Raw genomic sequence first — 18,682 nt, forward strand, 5'->3', positions numbered from 1 at the left:
AGTGGGGACTAAATCTAACAGAAGATGCCTGGCTAACTGATTTCCAACCCTAGGGTATGAATCAAAATCATTGCTCTCACAGATGATCTTGTTGTAAACCCCATGTGCACTAAAAGTGCATATGTTCTCACTAGTGAAGAATATTGCCTAACCTTACATTACTAGAACAACGTCAATTACATAGTACCCAAGGTCACATGTATATCATGCAAGAAAACCACACCTGGTGCGGCTTTGTCCATCCATGTTCAAGTTCCAAGGATTAATGTAGTGCTCCTCAACTGATGACTTGAAAATGATGATGTCATCACCAAGTAGGAGGTTTCTGGATTGGTCAGAGGGCAGACCTGGGCTATTAGGTGGTTAACAAAGGGAGAGAAGCATTTACCTCATTGCTAACCCACAGTGCTAACAGAAAATGCCTGGCTGACTAATTTCCAACCCTAGGAGGTACAACCCCAGGGTATGAATCAAAATCATTGCTCTCACAGATGATTTTGCTGTAAACCCCACATGCACATCTCGCATACACATAACAAGACTGCAAATGTTCTCACTAGAAGAATACTGCCCAACCTTACAATACAAGAACCAAGTCAATTTCATTGTACCCAAGGTCACATGTACCTCATGCAAGAAAACCACACCTAGTGTGGATTTGTCCATCCCTGTTCAAGTTCCAAGGAACAATGTAGCGCTCCTCAAATGATGACTTGAAACTGATGATGTCATCACTGAGTAGGAGGTTTCTGGATTGGTCAGTGGGCAGACCTAGTTATCAGGTGGTTAACAAAGGAACAGAGCTATCTAACTCATTTCTAATCCACAGTGGTCTGGCATAACTTTCACGGCCCACAGGACAAACTCACCTTGAAGAGAAAAATTTTCAAATATCCACATACACCTGATTCCTCAATATATCATATGTATAAATGCAATTTATACTGGACTAACTTCTTATATCCCATGCAAATAGCTCTTACCCCATGAAACAACTTTGCACACTTCAGAGCCCCACATCTACCAGTAAAAATGTTTACCTCCTTTAAATGATGAGCATACCAACTGTATCCCCTACACTCATCAAATCTAGAGAACTTGTTGATGGGCATAAAACTACAAACATCCTCATTTGTATCAAATTATAAAGGGAAAAAATCATGGAACAGATCTATAAAGCGATCCGTAAATTTCATATCTATTACAATGATATCCAAATTGTGAAGAAATTCAAGTTATAGCCTACCTTTCCCTTTTCTGCTCCTTCACTCAAAATGAGCATGTTTAGTGTCCTATGGAAACCTTTGAAATAAAGTTTTGGAATGAGATCAAACTGCCCCTCAGCAATACTGCGTTTCCATTCCTCTGTGGTCACTGATCTGATGCCTTCCAGCAAAGGTGGTAAAGGTGAGTACTGAAGACGGATTAGAGTTGCCAACTGCATAAAGAAAATAAAAATGCTGTTTACTTCCATGCTGTACAAAAGCCTTACTTTTCAGCTAACAGAATAAAATCAGTGCTAATTTGCGGATTATTATATCTATACATATGGTATAATCCAACTCATTAATACAAATATACACTAATGGCTATAATAAGGCAACCATGGAGCAAAGCAGATGCTAAATTTCAAAATTTGTTGGATTATGGGTATTAATAATACCAAGGGGACTTGATAGCACACTGAATACATTATAACAACCTGTGGAACTTTATTTTCCCAATATAAGTTTTAAACAACATTGCATCTACAATTATTTACTGTACTTACCAAAAATCCTCCCTTGTTTCCGATAATACAAATTAGAGCATGGCAGCATTAGATAATTATAGAGAAAGTAAAGTGTTGGGGCAGTATCTAACCAAATTGAGGCCAAGGGCAAGAAAGAATGAGTGTCATTCTGTTTACATGAGGTTGATCATTTCTGCGCTATCCCTGGAGATAGGGGAGAAAGAATACTTCCCACGCATTCCTCACGTGTCATAGAAGGCGACTAAAGGGGACGGGAGCGAGAGACCAGAAACCATCCCCTCCTTGTATTTCAACTTTCTAAAAGGGGAAACAGAAGAAGGAGTCATGCGGGGAGTGTTCATCCTCCTCGAAGGCTCAGATTGGGGTGTCTAAATGTGTGTGGATGTAACTAAGATGAGAAAAAAGAAGAGATAGGTAGTATGTTTGAGGAAAGGAACCTGAATTTTTGGCTCTGAGTGAAACGAAGCTTAAGGGAAAAGGGGAAGAGTGGTTTGGAAATGTCTTGGGAGTAAAGTCAGGGGTTAGTGAAAGGACGAGAGCAAGGGAAGGAGTAGCACTACTCCTGAAACAGGAGTTGTGGGAGTATGTGATAGAGTGTAAGAAAGTAAATTCTAGATTAATATGGGTAAAACTGAAAGTTGATGGAGAGAGATGGGTGATTATTGGTGCATATGCACCTGGGCATGAGAAGAAAGATCATGAGAGGCAAGTGTTTTGGGAGCAGCTGAATGAGTGTGTTAGTGGTTTTGATGCACAAGACCGGGTTATAATGATGGGTGATTTGAATGCAAAGGTGAGTAATGTGGCAGTTGAGGGAATAATTGGTATACATCGGATGTTCAGTGTTGTAAATGGAAATGGTGAAGAGTTTGTAGATTTTTGTGCTGAAAAAGGACTGGTGATTGGGAATACCTGGTTTAAAAAGCGAGATATACATAAGTATACGTATGTAAGTAGGAGAGATGGCCAGAGATCGTTATTGGATTACATGTTAATTGATATGCGAGTGAAAGAGAGACTTTTGGATGTTAATGTGCTGAGAGGTGCAACTGGAGGGATGTCTGATCATTATCTTGTGGAGGCGAAGGTGAAGATTTGTATGGGTTTTCAGAAAAAAAGAGTGAATGTTGGGGTGAAGAGAGTGGTGAGAGTAAGTGACCTTGAGAAGGAGACCTGTGTGAGGAAGTACCAGGAGAGACTGAGTACAGAATGGAAAAAGGTGAGAACAAAGGAGGTAAGGGGAGTAGGGGAGGAATGGAATGTATTTAGGGAAGCAATGATGGCTTGCGCAAAAGATGCTTGTGGCATGAGAAGAGTGGGAGGTGGGTTGACTAGAAAGGGTAGAGTGGTGGGATGAAGAAGTAAGATAATTAGTGAAAGAGAAGAGAGAGGCATTTGGATGTTTTTCCAGGGAAACAATGCAAATGAGTGGGAGATGTATAAAAGAAAGAGGCAGGAGGTCAAGAGAAAGGTGAAAGAGGTGAAAAAGAGGGCAATTGAGAGTTGTGGTGAGAGAGTATCATTAAATCTTAGGGAGAATAAAAAGATGTTTTGGAAGGAGGTAAATAAAGTGCGTAAGACAAGGGAGCAAATGGGAACTTCAGTGAAGGGGGCTAATGGGGAGGTGATAACAAGAAGTGGTGATGTGAGAAGGAGATGGAGTGAGTATTTTGAAGGTTTGTTGAATGTGTTTGATGATAGAGTGGCAGATATAGGTTGTTTTGGTTGAGGTGGTGTGCAAAGTGAGAGGGTTAGGGAAAATGATTTGGTAAACAGAGAAGAGGTAGTAAAAGCTTAACGGAAGATGAAAGCTGGCAAGGCAGCAGGTTTGGATGGTATTGCAGTGGAATTTATTAAAAAAGGGGGTGACTGTATTGTTGACTGGTTGGTAAGGTTATTTAATGTATGTATGATTCACGGTGAGGTGCCTGACGATTGGCGGAATGCGTGCATAGTGCCATTGTACAGAGGCAAAGGGGATAAGAATGAGTGCTCAAATTACAGAGGTATAAGTTTGTTGAGTATTCCTGGTAAATTATATTGGAGGGTATTGATTGAGAGGGTGAAGGCATGTACAGAGCATCAGATTGGAGAAGAGCAGTATGGTTTCAGAAGTGGTAGAGGATGTGTGGATCAGGGGTTTGCTTTGAAGAATGTATATGAGAAATACTTAGAAAAGGAAATGGATTTGTATGTAGCATTTATGGATCTGGAGAAGGCATATGATAAAGTTGATAGGGATGCTCTGTGGAAGGTATTAAGAATATATGGTGTGGGAGGCAAGTTGTTAGAAGCAGTGAAAAGTTTTTATTGAGGATGTAAGGCATGTGTACATGTAGGAAGAGAGGAAAGCGATTGGTTCTCAGTGAATGTAGGTTTGCGGCAGGGGTGTGTGATGTCTCCATGGTTGTTTAATTTGTTTATGGATGGGGTTGTTAGGGAGGTGGAAAGAGGGGCAAGTATGCACTCTGTTGTGGATGAGACAGCTTGGGAAGTGAGTCAGTTGTTGTTCGCTGGTGATACAGCGCTGGTGGCTGATTCATGTGAGAAACTGTAGAAGCTGGTGACTGAGTTTGGTAAAGTGTGTGAAAGAAGAAAGTTAAGAGTAAATGTGAATAAGAGCAAGGTTATTAGGTACAGTAGGGTTGAGGGTCAAGTCAACTGGGAGGTAAGTTTGAATGGAGAAAAACTGGAGGAAGTAAAGTGTTTTAGATATCTGGGAGTGGATCTGGCAGCAGATGGAACCATCGAAGCGGAAGTGAATCATAGGGTGGGGGAGGGGGCGAAAATTCTGGGAGCCTTGAAGAATTTTTGGAAGTCGAGAACATTATCTCGGAAAGCAAAAATGGGTATGTTTGAAGGAATACTGGTTCCAACAATGTTGTATGGCTGCGAGGCATGGGGTATGGATAGAGTTATGAGCAGGAGGGTGGATGTGCTGGAAATGAGATGTTTGAGGACAATATGTGGTGTGAGGTGGTTTGATCGAGTAAGTAATGTAAGGGTGAGAGAGATGTGTGGAAATAAAAAGAGTGTGGTTGAGAGAGCAGAAGAAGGTGTTTTGAAATGGTTTGGTCATATGGAGAGAATGTGTGAGGAAAGATTGACAAAGAGGATACATGTGTCAGAGGTGGAGGGAACGAGAAGTGGGAGACCAAATTGGAGGTGGAAAGATGGAGTGAAAAAGATTTTGAGTGATCGGGGCCTGAACATGCAGGAGGGTGAAAGGACTGCAAGGAATAGAGTGAACTGGAAGATGTGGTATACCGGGGTCGACGTGCTGTCAATGGATTGAATCAGGGCATGTGAAGCATCTGGGGTAAACCATGGAAAGTTCTGTGGGGCCTGGATGTGGAAAGGGAGCTGTGGTTTCGGTGCATTATTACATGACAGCTAGACTGAGTGTGAACGAATGGGGCCTTTGTTGTCTTTTCCTAGCGCTACCTCGCACACATGAGGGGGAAGGGGGTTGTTATTCCATGTGTAGCGAGGTGGCGATGGGAATAAATAAAGGCAGACAGTGTGAACTGTGTACATGTGTATATGTGTATATGTCTGTATGTGTATATATATATGTACATTGAGATATATAGGTATGTATATTTGCGTGTGTGGACGTGTATGTAAATACATGTGTATATGGGTGGGTTGGGTCATTCTTTCGTCTGTTTCCCTGCGCTACCTCCCTAATGCTGGAGACAGCGACACACCCCTACCACAGACCTACATTCACTGAGAACCAATCACTTTCCTCTCTTCCTACACGCACACATGCCTTACATCCTCGATAAAAACTTTTCACTGCTTCTAATAACTTGCCTCCCACACCATATATTCTTAATGCCTTCCACAGAGCATCCCTATCAACTCTATCATATGCCTTCTCCAGATCCATAAATGCTACATACAAATCCATTTGCTTTTCTAAGTATTTCTCACATACATTCTTCAAAGCAAACACCTGATCCACACATCCTCTACCACTTCTGAAACCATACTGCTCTTCATCAATCTGATGCTCTCTACATGCCTTCACCCTCTCAGTCAATACCCTCCAATATAATTTACCAGGAATACTCAACAAACTTATACCATTGTAATTTGAGCACTCACTCTTATCCCCTTTGCCTTTGTACAATGGCACTATGCAAGCATTCTGCCAATCCTCAAGCACCTCACCATGAGTCATACATACATTAAATAACCTTACCAACCAGTCAACAATACAGTCACCCCCTTTTTTAATAAATTCCACTGCAATACCATCCAAACCTGCTGCCTTGCCAGCTTTCATCTTCTGCAAAACTTTTACTACCTCTTCTCTGTTTACCAAATCATTTTCCCTAACCCCTCTCACTTTGCACACCACCTCGACCAAAACACCCTATATCTGCCACTCTATCATCAAACACATTCAACAAACCTTCAAAATACTCACTCCATCTCCTTCCCACATCACCACTACTTGTTATCACCTCCCCATTAGCCCCCTTCACTGAAGTTCCTATTTGTTCCCTTGTCTTACGCACTTTATTTACCTCCTTCCAAAACATCTTTTTATTCTCCCTAAAATTTAGTGATACTCTCTCACCCCAACTCTCATTTGCCCTCTTTTTCACCTCTTGCACCTTTCTCTTGACCTCCTGCCTCTTTCTTTTATACATCTCCCACTCATTTGCACTGTTTCCCTGGAAAAATCGTCCAAATGCCTCTCTCTTCTCTTTCACTAATAATCTTACTTCTTCATCCCACCACTCACTACCCTTTCTAATCAACCCACCTCCCACACTTCTCATGCCACAAGCATCTTTTGCGCAAGCCATCACTGCTTCCCTAAATACATCCCATTCCTCCCCCACTCTCCTTACCTCTTTTGTTCTCACCTTTTCCCATTCTGTATTAAGTCTCTCCTGGTACTTCCTCACACAAGTCTCCTTCCCAAGCTCACTTACTCTCACTACTATCTTCACCCCAACATTCACTCTTCTTTTCTTAAAACCCATACAAATCTTCACCTTTGCCTCCACAAGATAATGATCAGACATCCCTCCAGTTGCACCTCTCAGCACATCAACATCCAAAAGTCTCTCTTTTGTGCGCCTATCAATTAACATGTAATCCAATAACGATCTCTGGCCATCTCTCCTACTTCCATACGTATACTTATGTATATCCAACTTTTTAAACCAGGTATTCCCAATCACCAGTCCTTTTTCAGCACATAAATCTACAAGCTCTTCACCATTTCCATTTACAACACTGAACACCCCATGTATACCAATCATTCCCTCAACTGCCACATTACTCACCTTTGCATTCAAATCACCCAACACTATAACCCGGTCTCGTGCATCAAAACCACTAACACACTCATTCAGCTGCTCCCAAAACACTTGCCTCTCATGATCTTTCTTCTCATGCCCAGGTGCATATGCACCAATAATCACCCACCTCTCTCCATCAACTTTCAGTTTTACTCATATCAATCTAGAATTTACTTTCTTACACTCTACCACATACTCCCACAACTCCTGTTTCAGGAGTAGTGCTACTCCTTCCCTTGCTCTCGTCCTCTCACTAACCCCTGACTTTAATCCCAAGACATTCCCAAACCACTCTTCCCCTTTATCCTTGAGCTTCGTTTCACTCAGAGCCAAAACATCCAGGTTCCTTTCCTCAAACATACTACCTATCTCTTCTTTTTTCTTATCTTGGTTACATCCACACATATTTTGACACCCCAATCTGAACCTTCGAGGAGGATGAGCACTCCCCGCGTTACTCCTTCTTCTGTTTCCCCTTTTAGAAAGTTAAAATAGAAGGAGGGGAGGGTTTCTGGTCTCTCGCTCCCGTCCCCTCTAGTCTCCTTCTACCACATGTGAGGAATGCATGGGAAGTATTCTTTCACCCCTATCCCCATGGATATATATATATATATATTTTTTTTTTTTGCTTTGTCGCTGTCTCCCGCGTTTGCGAGGTAGCGCAAGGAAACAGACGAAAGAAATGGCCCAACCCACCCCCATACACATGTATATACATACGTCCACACACGCAAATATACATACCTACACAGCTTTCCATGGTTTACCCCAGACGCTTCACATGCCCTGATTCAATCCACTGACAGCACGTAAACCCCGGTATACCACATCGATCCAATTCACTCTATTCCTTGCAGTCCTTTCACCCTCCTGCATGTTCAGGCCCCGATCACACAAAATCTTTTTCACTCCATCTTTCCACCTTCAACTTGGTCTCCCACTTCTCCTCGTTCCCTCCACCTCCGACACATATATCCTCTTGGTCAATCTTTCCTCACTCATTCTCTCAATGTGCCCAAACCATTTCAAAACACCCTCTTCTGCTCTCTCAACCACGATCTATTTATTTCCACACATCTCTCTTACCCTTACGTTACTTACTCGATCAAACCACCTCACACCACACATTGTCCTCAAACATCTCATTTCCAGCACATTCATCCTCCTGCGCACAACTCTATCCATAGCCCACGCCTCGCAACAGTACAACATTGTTGGAACCACTATTCCTTCAAACATACCCATTTTTGCTTTCCGAGATAATGTTCTCGACTTCCACACATTCTTCAAGGCTCCCAGGATTTTCGCACCCTCCCCCACCCTGTGATCCACTTCCGCTTCCATGGTTCCATCCGCTGCCAGATCCACTCCCAGATATCTAAAACACTTCACTTCCTCCAGTTTTTCTCCATTCAAACTCACCTCCCAATTGACTTGACCCTCAACCCCACTGTACCTAATAACCTTGCTCTTATTCACATTTACTCTTAACTTTCTTCTTTCACACACTTTACCAAACTCAGTCACCAGCTTCTGCAGTTTCTCACATGAATCAGCCACCAGCGCTGTATCATCAGCCAACAACAACTGACTCGCTTCCCAAGCTCTCTCATCCCCAACAGACTTCATACTTGCCCCTCTTTCCAAAACTCTTGCATTTACCTCCCTAACAACCCCATCCATAAACAAATTAAATAACCATGGAGACATCACACAACCCTGCCGCTAACCTACATTCACTGAGAACCAATCACTTTCCTCTCTTCCTACACTTACACATGCCTTACATCCTCGATAAAAACTTTTCACTGCTTCTAACAACTTTCCTCCCACACCATATATTCTTAATACCTTCCACAGAGCATCTCTATCAACTCTATCATATGCCTTCTCCAGATCCATAAATGCTACATACAAATCCATTTGCTTTTCTAAGTATTTCTCACATACATTCTTCAAAGCAAACCCCTGATCCACACATCCTCTACCACTTCTGAAACCACACTGCTCTTCCCCAATCTGATGCTCTGTACATGCCTTCACCCTTTCAATCAATATCCTCCCATATACAGCGCTGGTGACTGATTCATGTGAGAAACTGCAGAAGCTGGTGACTGAGTTTGGTAAAGTGTGTGGAAGAAGAAAGTTAAGAGTAAATGTGAATAAGAGCAAGGTTATTAGGTACAGTGGGGTTGAGGGTCAAGTCAATTGGGAGGTGAGTTTGAATGGAGAAAAACTGGAGGAAGTGAAGTGTTTTAGATATCTGGGAGTGGATCTGGCAGCGGATGGAACCATGGAAGCGGAAGTGGATCATAGGGTGGGGGAGGGGGCGAAAATTCTGGGGGCCTTGAAGAATGTGTGGAAGTCGAGAACATTATCTCGGAAAGCAAAAATGGGTATGTTTGAAGGAATAGTGGTTCCAACAATGTTGTATGGTTGCGAGGCGTGGGCTATGGATAGAGTTGTGCGCAGGAGGATGGATGTGCTGGAAATGAGATGTTTGAGGACAATGTGTGGTGTGAGGTGGTTTGATCGAGTGAGTAACGTAAGGGTAAGAGAGATGTGTGGAAATAAAAAGAGCGTGGTTGAGAGAGCAGAAGAGGGTGTTTTGAAGTGGTTTGGGCACATGGAGAGAATGAGTGAGGAAAGATTGACCAAGAGGATATATGTGTCGGAGGTGGAGGGAACGAGGAGAAGAGGGAGACCAAATTGGAGGTGGAAAGATGGAGTGAAAAAGATTTTGTGTGATCGGGGCCTGAACATGCAGGAGGGTGAAAGGAGGGCAAGGAATAGAGTGAATTGGAGCGATGTGGTATACCGGGGTTGACGTGCTGTCAGTGGATTGAATCAAGGCATGTGAAGCGTCTGGGGTAAACCATGGAAAGCTGTGTAGATATGTATATTTGCGTGTGTGGACGTATGTATATACATGTGTATGGGGGGGGTTGGGCCATTTCTTTCGTATGTTTCCTTGCGCTACCTCGCAAACGCGGGAGACAGCGACAAAGTATGATAAAAAAAATAATAATATAATTTACCAGGAATACTCAACAAAGTTATACCTCTGTAATTTGAGCACTCACTCTTATCCCCTTTGCCTTTGTACAATGGCACTATGCAAGCATTCCGCCAATCCTCACGCACCTCACCATGAGTCATACATACATTAAATAACCTTACCAACCAGTCAACAATACAGTCACCCCCTTTTTTAATAGATTCCACTGCAATACCATCCAAAACCTGCTTCCTTGCCAGCTTTCATCTTTGGCAAAGCTTTTCTACCTCTTCTCTGTTTACCAAATCATTTTCCCTAACCCTCTCACTTTGCACACCACCTCGACCAAAACACCCTATATCTGCCACTCTATCATCAAACACATTCAACAAGCCTTCAAAATACTCACTCCATCTCCTTCCCACATCACCACTACTTGTTATCACCTCCCCATTAGCCCCCTTCACTGAAGTTCCCATTTGCTCCCTTGTCTTACACACTTTATTTACCTCCTTCCAGAACATCTTTTTATTCTCCCTAAAATTTAATGATACTCTCTCACCCCAACTCTCATTTGCCCTCTTTTTCACCTCTTGCACCTTTCTCTTGACCTCCTGTCTCTTTCTTTTATACATCTCCCACTCAATTGCATTTTTTCCCTGCAAAAATCGTCCAAATCCCTCTCTCTTCTCTTTCACTAATAATCTTACTACTTCATCCCACCACTCACTACCCTTTCTATTCAACCCACCTCCCACGCTTCTCATGCCACGGGCATCTTTTGCGCAAGCCATCATCGCTTCCCTAAATACATCCCATTCCTCCCCCACTCCCCTAACGTCATTTGCTCTCACCTTTTTCCATTCTGCACTCAATCTCTCCTGGTACTTCCTCACACAAGTCTTCTTTCCAAGCTCATTTACTCTCACCACTCTCTTCACCCCAACGTTCTCTCTTCTTTTCTGACAACCTTAACATGTCTTCACCTCCACCTCCACAAGATAATGATCAGACATCCCTCTTGTTGCCCTTCTCAGCACATTAACATCCAAAAGTCTCTCTTTCACAAGCCTATCAATTAACACTTAATCCAATAATGCTCTCTGGCCATCTCTCCTACTTACATATGTATACTTACGTATATCTCTCCTTTTAAACCAAGTATTCCCAATCACCAGTCCTTTTTCAGCACACAGATCTACAAGCTCTTCACCATTTCCATTTACAACACTGAACACCCCATGTACACCAAATATACCCTTAACTACCACATTACTCACCTTTGCATTCAAATCACCCATCACTATAACCCGGTCTCATGCATCAAAGCTGCTAACACACTCACACAGTTGCTCCCAAAACACTCGCCTCTCATGATCTTCTCATGACCAGGTGCATAGGCACAAATAATCACCCGTATCTCTCTCCATCCACTTTCAGTTTCACCCATATCAATCTAAAGTTTACTTTCTTACACTCTATCACATACTCCCACAACTCCTGTTTCAGGAGTAATGTTACTCCTTCCTTTGCTCTTGTCCTCTCATCTACCCCTGACTTTACTCCCAAGACATTCCCAAACCACTCTTCCCCTTTACCCTTGATCTTTATTTCACTCAGAGCCAAAGCATCCAGGTTCCTTTCCCCAAACATACTACCTATCTTTCCTTTTTTTCTCATCTTGGTTACATCCACACACATTTAGACACCCCAATCTGAGCCTTTGAGGAGGATGAGCACTCCCCGCATGACTCCTTCTGTTTTCCCTTTTAGAAAGTTAAAATACAAGGAGGGGAGGGTTTTTAGTACCCCGCTCCCATCCCCTTTAGTTGCCTTCTACGACATGTGGGGAATGCATGGTAAGTATTCTTGCTCCCCTATCCTGTATCTGGATATTTAGACAGAGGAGGGAAAAAATCAGCCCATTAGTTGATATGAGCTACCAGTTCCTGAGAGCACATCAACTGATATAGGATGCAGTTTATAGGTTAATCATGTGTTCTAAGACTATGTATTTTCTATCACCCTTTCATGAACCTTATCATGGTATATATCATGGAAAATTAACTAGAGAAGAAAAGAGTAATGATGGCCTGATTACTGTCTTCAAGTCTGTAAATGCAATGACAAGAGTAACCATGGTTTATACCAAGAAAAAAGTGCTGAAACTGTAAATGCTGGTTGTATAAAAATGTTTAAAAAGCTACATGATGAAGTAAAATCCCATGAGTGCAGAGCTCTCTCCCTCTACTGTACAAAGAGCTGATTACATATTTATATGATTTTGTTTAGATGCATTCACAAATTTTGCAGGGCAATTCAATGGTATTAATGAGAGGTTCTTTTATTCAAAAACTATCTGTAAAACTCTTAATACCCACTCCTGGCTGAGCAGTAAACATATCCAGCATAGCAATCACTTCCTCTTGTTCCTCCTCATCAGAGAATTTGACAGGTGTCATCTTATACACACCACCATGATGTAGATACACCCAAGGTAAAGTACCAATATCAAAGTCTGCAACAACTTCTGCAGTTGGGAGGATGTATAGTGCTTCCTAGAAAACAAAAATCAATTAATCAACAGATACAAAATAAAACAATTTTCCTTTTTTTGCTGCCCTACTTTCAAATAACCAATCACCTATAATAGTTGTATCAACTGACTATACTTACAGGAAGGATAAAAAGTATGAATGACAAGTGGGAACACAAATACACAAATGTATTTCCTATTTGAGAGATGCTGGATTAAAAGTGACTGGAATAAAGATGATAAAAAACACTGGGGATATTTTTTTTTTATTATTATTTTGCTTTGTCGGTCTCCTGCATTAGCAAGGTAGTGCAATGAAACAGACAAAAGAATGACCCACCCCACCCACATACACATGTATATACATACACGTCCACACACGCAAATATACATACCTATACATCTCAATGTATACGTATACATACACATAGACATATACATATATACACATGTACATAATTCATACTGTCTGCCTTTATTCATTCCCATTGCCATCCCGCCACACATGAAATAACAACCCCCTCCCCCCTCATGTGCACAAGGTATCGCTAGGAAAAAACAAAGGCCACATTCGTTCACACTCAGTCTCTAGCTGTCATCTAATAATGCACCGAAATCACAGCTCCCTTTCCACATCCAGGCCCCACAGAACTTTCCATGGTTTACCCTAGACGCTTCACATGCCCTGGTTCAATCCATTGACAGCACGTCGACCCCAGTATACCACATCCTTCCAATTCACTCTATTCCTTGCACGCCTTTCACCCTCCTGCAAGTTCAGGCCCCAATCACTCAAAATCTTTTTCACTCCATCTTTCCACCTCCAATTTGGTCTCCCACTTCTCATTCCCTCCACCTCTGACACATATATCCTCTTGGTCAATCTTTCCTCACTCATTCTCTCCATGTGACCAAACCATTTCAAAACACCCTCCTCTGCTCTCACAACCACACTCTTTTTATTACCACATGGGGATATGGGGCTCTAAATTTGGCATATCATACATGGCAGTGAGAGAGTGGATGTAAGCATATGACTGCCATTTCTTGATGTGCTACAAGCACTTACTTATTAATATGGAAAACTGGGAACATGTATCAGAAAAATAGTGGAAAATAATAAAAATGCAAATGAAGAAATACAGCCATATTAACAGTTCCAAACCTACTTGTCGTTTTTAACATTCAATGTACGAAGCCATACAATATTATATAAGTAAGGCACAATATTGTAAAACCCACTTTGAATTAGCTTATCTTCTGCAATGGTCGTATGGTCTCAAATCCCATAACTATAGACCAAGCAGCAGCAGCTAGATTTCCTAAGACAAAAATTGGCCCAACACCTAATAAAAACAAACATATACCTCTGCATTTAACAGGTAAGTTTCTGTAAAATGCTAGCTACTAGTAATGTGAGCCTATTTGGGATGATCACAGCTGAGCAGCTAGGTTCTTGACTACCATGAATAGGTCCCAAATTTGAATCCTTGCTATTGGAGAGCAATATGTGTTCTATGAAAGTGTGCATTCATATGCTGTATATTCATGTTCATATACCTCCTCCTTTGACAGTAAGGTTCTGTAAAATGCTAGCTACTGGTAATGTGAGCCTCATGGGATCTGACTGGTCTAGACCCCGTTGCTCATGGATGTAAGATGAAAGATATTTGATTACTTGTAATCAAATCGACATTTCCCTATTTGGGGTGATCACAGCTGAGTGGTTTGCATTCCTAACTACCACACAAAGGTCCCAGGTTCGAGTCCTTGCTGTCAGAAGGCATTATGTGTTCTATGAAAGTGCCCGTTCATATGCAGTAGACTGTGTTCATATACCTCTGAGTTTGACGGTATGGTTCTGTAAAATGCTAGCTACTGGTAATGTGAGCCTGATGGGATGTGACCAGTCTAGACCCAGCTACTCATGGATGTGAGATGAAGGGTATTTGATTACTTGTAATCAAATAGTCATTCCCCTGTCAGGGGCAATCATAACCGAGCAGTTAGCGTTCCCAACTATCACGCAAAGGTCCCTGGTTCGAATCCTTCCTGTTGGAGGGTACTGTGTGTTCTATGAAAATGCGCATTCATATGCACGCTATTCATGTTCATATACCTCAACTTTGACAGTAAGGTTCTGTAAAATGCTAGCGACTGGTAATGTGAGCCTGACAGGACTTGACAGGTCTAGACCCCATGTTCATGAATGCAAGACAAAGGTTACTCGATTACTAGTAATCAAAGACATTTTCCTATTAGGGGCAATCAGAGCCAAGTAGTTAGCGTTCCCAACTACTACGTTAAAGTCCCTGGTTCAAGCCCTTGCTGTTGGAGGGCATTCTATGCTCAGTGAAAGTGCACATTCACATGCAGTATATTCATGTCCATATACCTCTGCAATTGACAAGAAGGTTCTGTAAAATGCTAGCTACTGCTAGACTAGACTCCATTGCTCATGGATGTGAGATGAAGGTTATTCAATTACTTGTAATCAAATAGACATTTCCCTATTTGGCGGGATTACAGCTGAGTGGTTAGTATTCCCAACTACCATGTAAAGTCCTTACTGTTCCAGTCCTTACTGTTCTATGAAAGTACCCATTCATATGTGGCATATCTGTGATCATATACCTCTGCTTTAGATAGTAAAGTTCTGTAAAATGCTAGCTACTGGTAATGTGAGCCTAATGGGATTTGACTGGTCTAGACCCTGTTGTTCATGGATGTGAGATGAAGGGTACTTGATTATTTATAATCAAACAGTCATTCCCATACTAAAGGCAATCATGGCATCTGGTTCTTTTTTAATCATGTTAAAAATTATGATCATAGTACTGGCTTGAGAATGCCATCTCAGTTACCAACTCTTAACTCCTGTACCACGAGAAATATCAAAGAATCTTCTACTATCAAACATGAAAAAGAATTGTAAAATCAATATTGCTAAAGGTCTACACAAATTGGATAGCTTTATTGTTGGTAAATTTTGTAAACTTCCATTTCTTGTCCACATAATAAATCTTATGATACAAATGTTGCAAGACTTGAATGCACCCAACCTCCACTTGGGTAGTGATTGTTTGCAAAATGGCATTCCATGTATATCAACTGACTGTTACACTCCTCTTTCTTGTATCTCACCTGATGATGTGATCATTACATGAAAGTGCACTAAGAAACTTATTGTGTTTCACTTCCCTATGGATTAGATTACATGCTCCATTGTGATCTTTTATAAGAAAATATTATGTTATATATCATTCTCATGACTAGGTGCCTATGCAACTGGTCATGAGAAAAAAGATCATGAGGCAAGTGTTTTGGGAGCAGCTGAGTGAGTGTGTTAGCAGCTTTGATGCACAAGACTGGGTTATAGTGATGGGTGATTTGAATGCAAAGGTAAGTAATTGGTGCACATGGGGTGTTCAGTGTTGTAAATGAAAATGGTGAAGAGCTTGTGGATTTGTGTACTGAAAGAGGACTGGTGATTGGGAATACCTGGTTTAAAAAGAGAGATATACATAAGTATACCATCATATCTGGAACCTTAGGCCACTAAATGTTTAATGATATTTTCAACATTCCCAACACAAAACAAACATATGATATGCTTTAGAATTATGATTCTAAAACATATTCTGACAAATTTAAAGTGTGGTATTAACAGTCATCAAAAATTCCAGGACAAAGATCAAGTGCGGTATGAGTAATCACTAAAAATTCCACAGTAAAAAGATCAAACACATAAGACTAGCTACACATTGTAGAAAAATAACTAAAAACTTGAGTCAATAAAAGAATAGTAACTTATAAATAAGCCACTGATCATTTATAGTCATATTTACATGTTCACTTTAATAATCTCTACCATTCTCCCTTGATATCCAATTACAGAACATTCACACCAAAAATCTGTCTGTTAAAAGTTTAAGTAGTTCGTTACACTAAAGATAATAATCTCATGACTGTACTTGTATAAAAACTTGAAAATGTTAGATATCTGGTGAATGAAGAGCTTATTTCCCCTTAGTAAACACAACTGACAGTATCACTGTGCAATCAAATATGTTCAAGAATTGTTCTCAAATTAGAAAAAAGCATGAACTTAAATCCTGATAATGTTTCTCAAGATTATGGACATCTTCCATAATCTTATTCAAGCCATGATTTGAATTACTGAAGTATAATGCCATTGTTTTAAATCTACATTCGATGCAAACTAAGATTAAATAGGAATGTCAGTCTTGTTCTACAGATCCCTGTTCAAACAAAAAGTTCAGTAGTCTAAACCCTGCCTAATACTAAATGTTGAATCACAACTTGCAACAAAGTACGAATATTAAGTATGAGCAATATCATACTGATGATATACTCAAAATGAGTTATGTAAGGCTATAGGAAATGTTTTATACATATCATTGCATTGTGCAGTTGATTGTGATTTAAAAAATGCTCCCTCTCTTGTGTCTATGAAGGGATTAAAAGGGAATTGTCATATACAAAATGTTATCCAAAAATCATAGTTTTTCTATATTATTTTTTTTTTTATTATACTTTGTCGCTGTCTCCCGCGTTTGCGAGGTAGCGCAAGGAAACAGACGAAAGAAATGGCCCAACCCACCCCCATACACATGTATATACATACGTCCACACACGCAAATATACATACCTACACAGCTTTCCATGGTTTACCCCAGACGCTTCACATGCCTTGATTCAATCCACTGACAGCACGTCAACCCCGGTATACCACATCGCTCCAATTCACTCTATTCCTTGCCCTCCTTTCACCTTCCTGCATGTTCAGGCCCCGATCACACAAAATCTTTTTCACTCCATCTTTCCACCTCCAATTTGGTCTCCCTCTTCTCCTTGTTCCCTCCACCTCCGACACATATATCCTCTTGGTCAATCTTTCCTCACTCATCCTCTCCATGTGCCCAAACCACTTCAAAACACCCTCTTCTGCTCTCTCAACAACGCTCTTTTTATTTCCACACATCTCTCTTACCCTTACGTTACTCACTCGATCAAACCACCTCACACCACACATTGTCCTCAAACATCTCATTTCCAGCACATCCATCCTCCTGCGCACAACTCTATCCATAGCCCACGCCTCGCAACCATACAACATTGTTGGAACCACTATTCCTTCAAACATACCCATTTTTGCTTTCCGAGATAATGTTCTCGACTTCCACACATTCTTCAAGGCCCCCAGAATTTTCGCCCCCTCCCCCACCCTATGATCCACTTCCGCTTCCATGGTTCCATCCGCTGCCAGATCCACTCCTAGATATCTAAAACACTTCACTTCCTCCAGTTTTTCTCCATTCAAACTCACCTCCCAATTGACTTGACCCTCAGCCCTACTGTACCTAATAACCTTGCTCTTATTCACATTTACTCTCAACTTTCTTCTTCCACACACTTTTCCAAACTCAGTCACCAGCTTCTGCAGTTTCTCACATGAATCAGCCACCAGCGCTGTATCATCAGCGAACAACAACTGACTCACTTCCCAAGCTCTCTCATCCCCAACAGACTTCATACTTGCCCCTCTTTCCAAAACTCTTGCATTTACCTCCCTAACAACCCCATCCATAAACAAATTAAACAACCATGGAGACATCACACACCCCTGCCGCAAACCTACATTCACTGAGAACCAATCACTTTCCTCTCTTCCTACACGTACACATGCCTTACATCCTCGATAAAAACTTTTCACTGCTTCTAACAACTTTCCTCCCACACCATATATTCTTAATACCTTCCACAGAGCATCTCTATCAACTCTATCATATGCCTTCTCCAGATCCATAAATGCTACATACAAATCCATTTGCTTTTCTAAGTATTTCTCACATACATTCTTCAAAGCAAACACCTGATCCACACATCCTCTACCACTTCTGAAACCACACTGCTCTTCCCCAATCTGATGCTCTCTACATGCCTTCACCCTCTCAATCAATACCCTCCCATATAATTTACCAGGAATACTCAACAAACTTATACCTCTGTAATTTGAGCACTCACTCTTATCCCCTTTGCCTTTGTAC

At 41.3% G+C, this 18,682-nt stretch overlaps 1 protein-coding gene across 1 annotated transcript in view; it reads right to left on the bottom strand.

Moving 5' to 3' along the window:
- The window catches only part of mi (cyclin E-interacting protein minus), a 348,571-nt gene that overhangs the window by 260,703 nt on the left and 69,186 nt on the right, over positions 1-18,682 (bottom strand). The window contains exons 6-7 of the mRNA XM_071675810.1: positions 12,457-12,633; positions 1,247-1,438 (exon numbers count right to left, since the gene is read on the bottom strand). Of these exons, the coding sequence (XP_071531911.1) occupies positions 1,247-1,438; positions 12,457-12,633 (369 nt within the window). The remainder of the gene's footprint in view (positions 1-1,246; positions 1,439-12,456; positions 12,634-18,682) is intronic.

This window comes from Panulirus ornatus, chromosome 21, assembly GCF_036320965.1.
Source record: "Panulirus ornatus isolate Po-2019 chromosome 21, ASM3632096v1, whole genome shotgun sequence".
In the NCBI taxonomy this organism is placed as follows: Eukaryota; Metazoa; Arthropoda; class Malacostraca; order Decapoda; family Palinuridae; genus Panulirus; species Panulirus ornatus.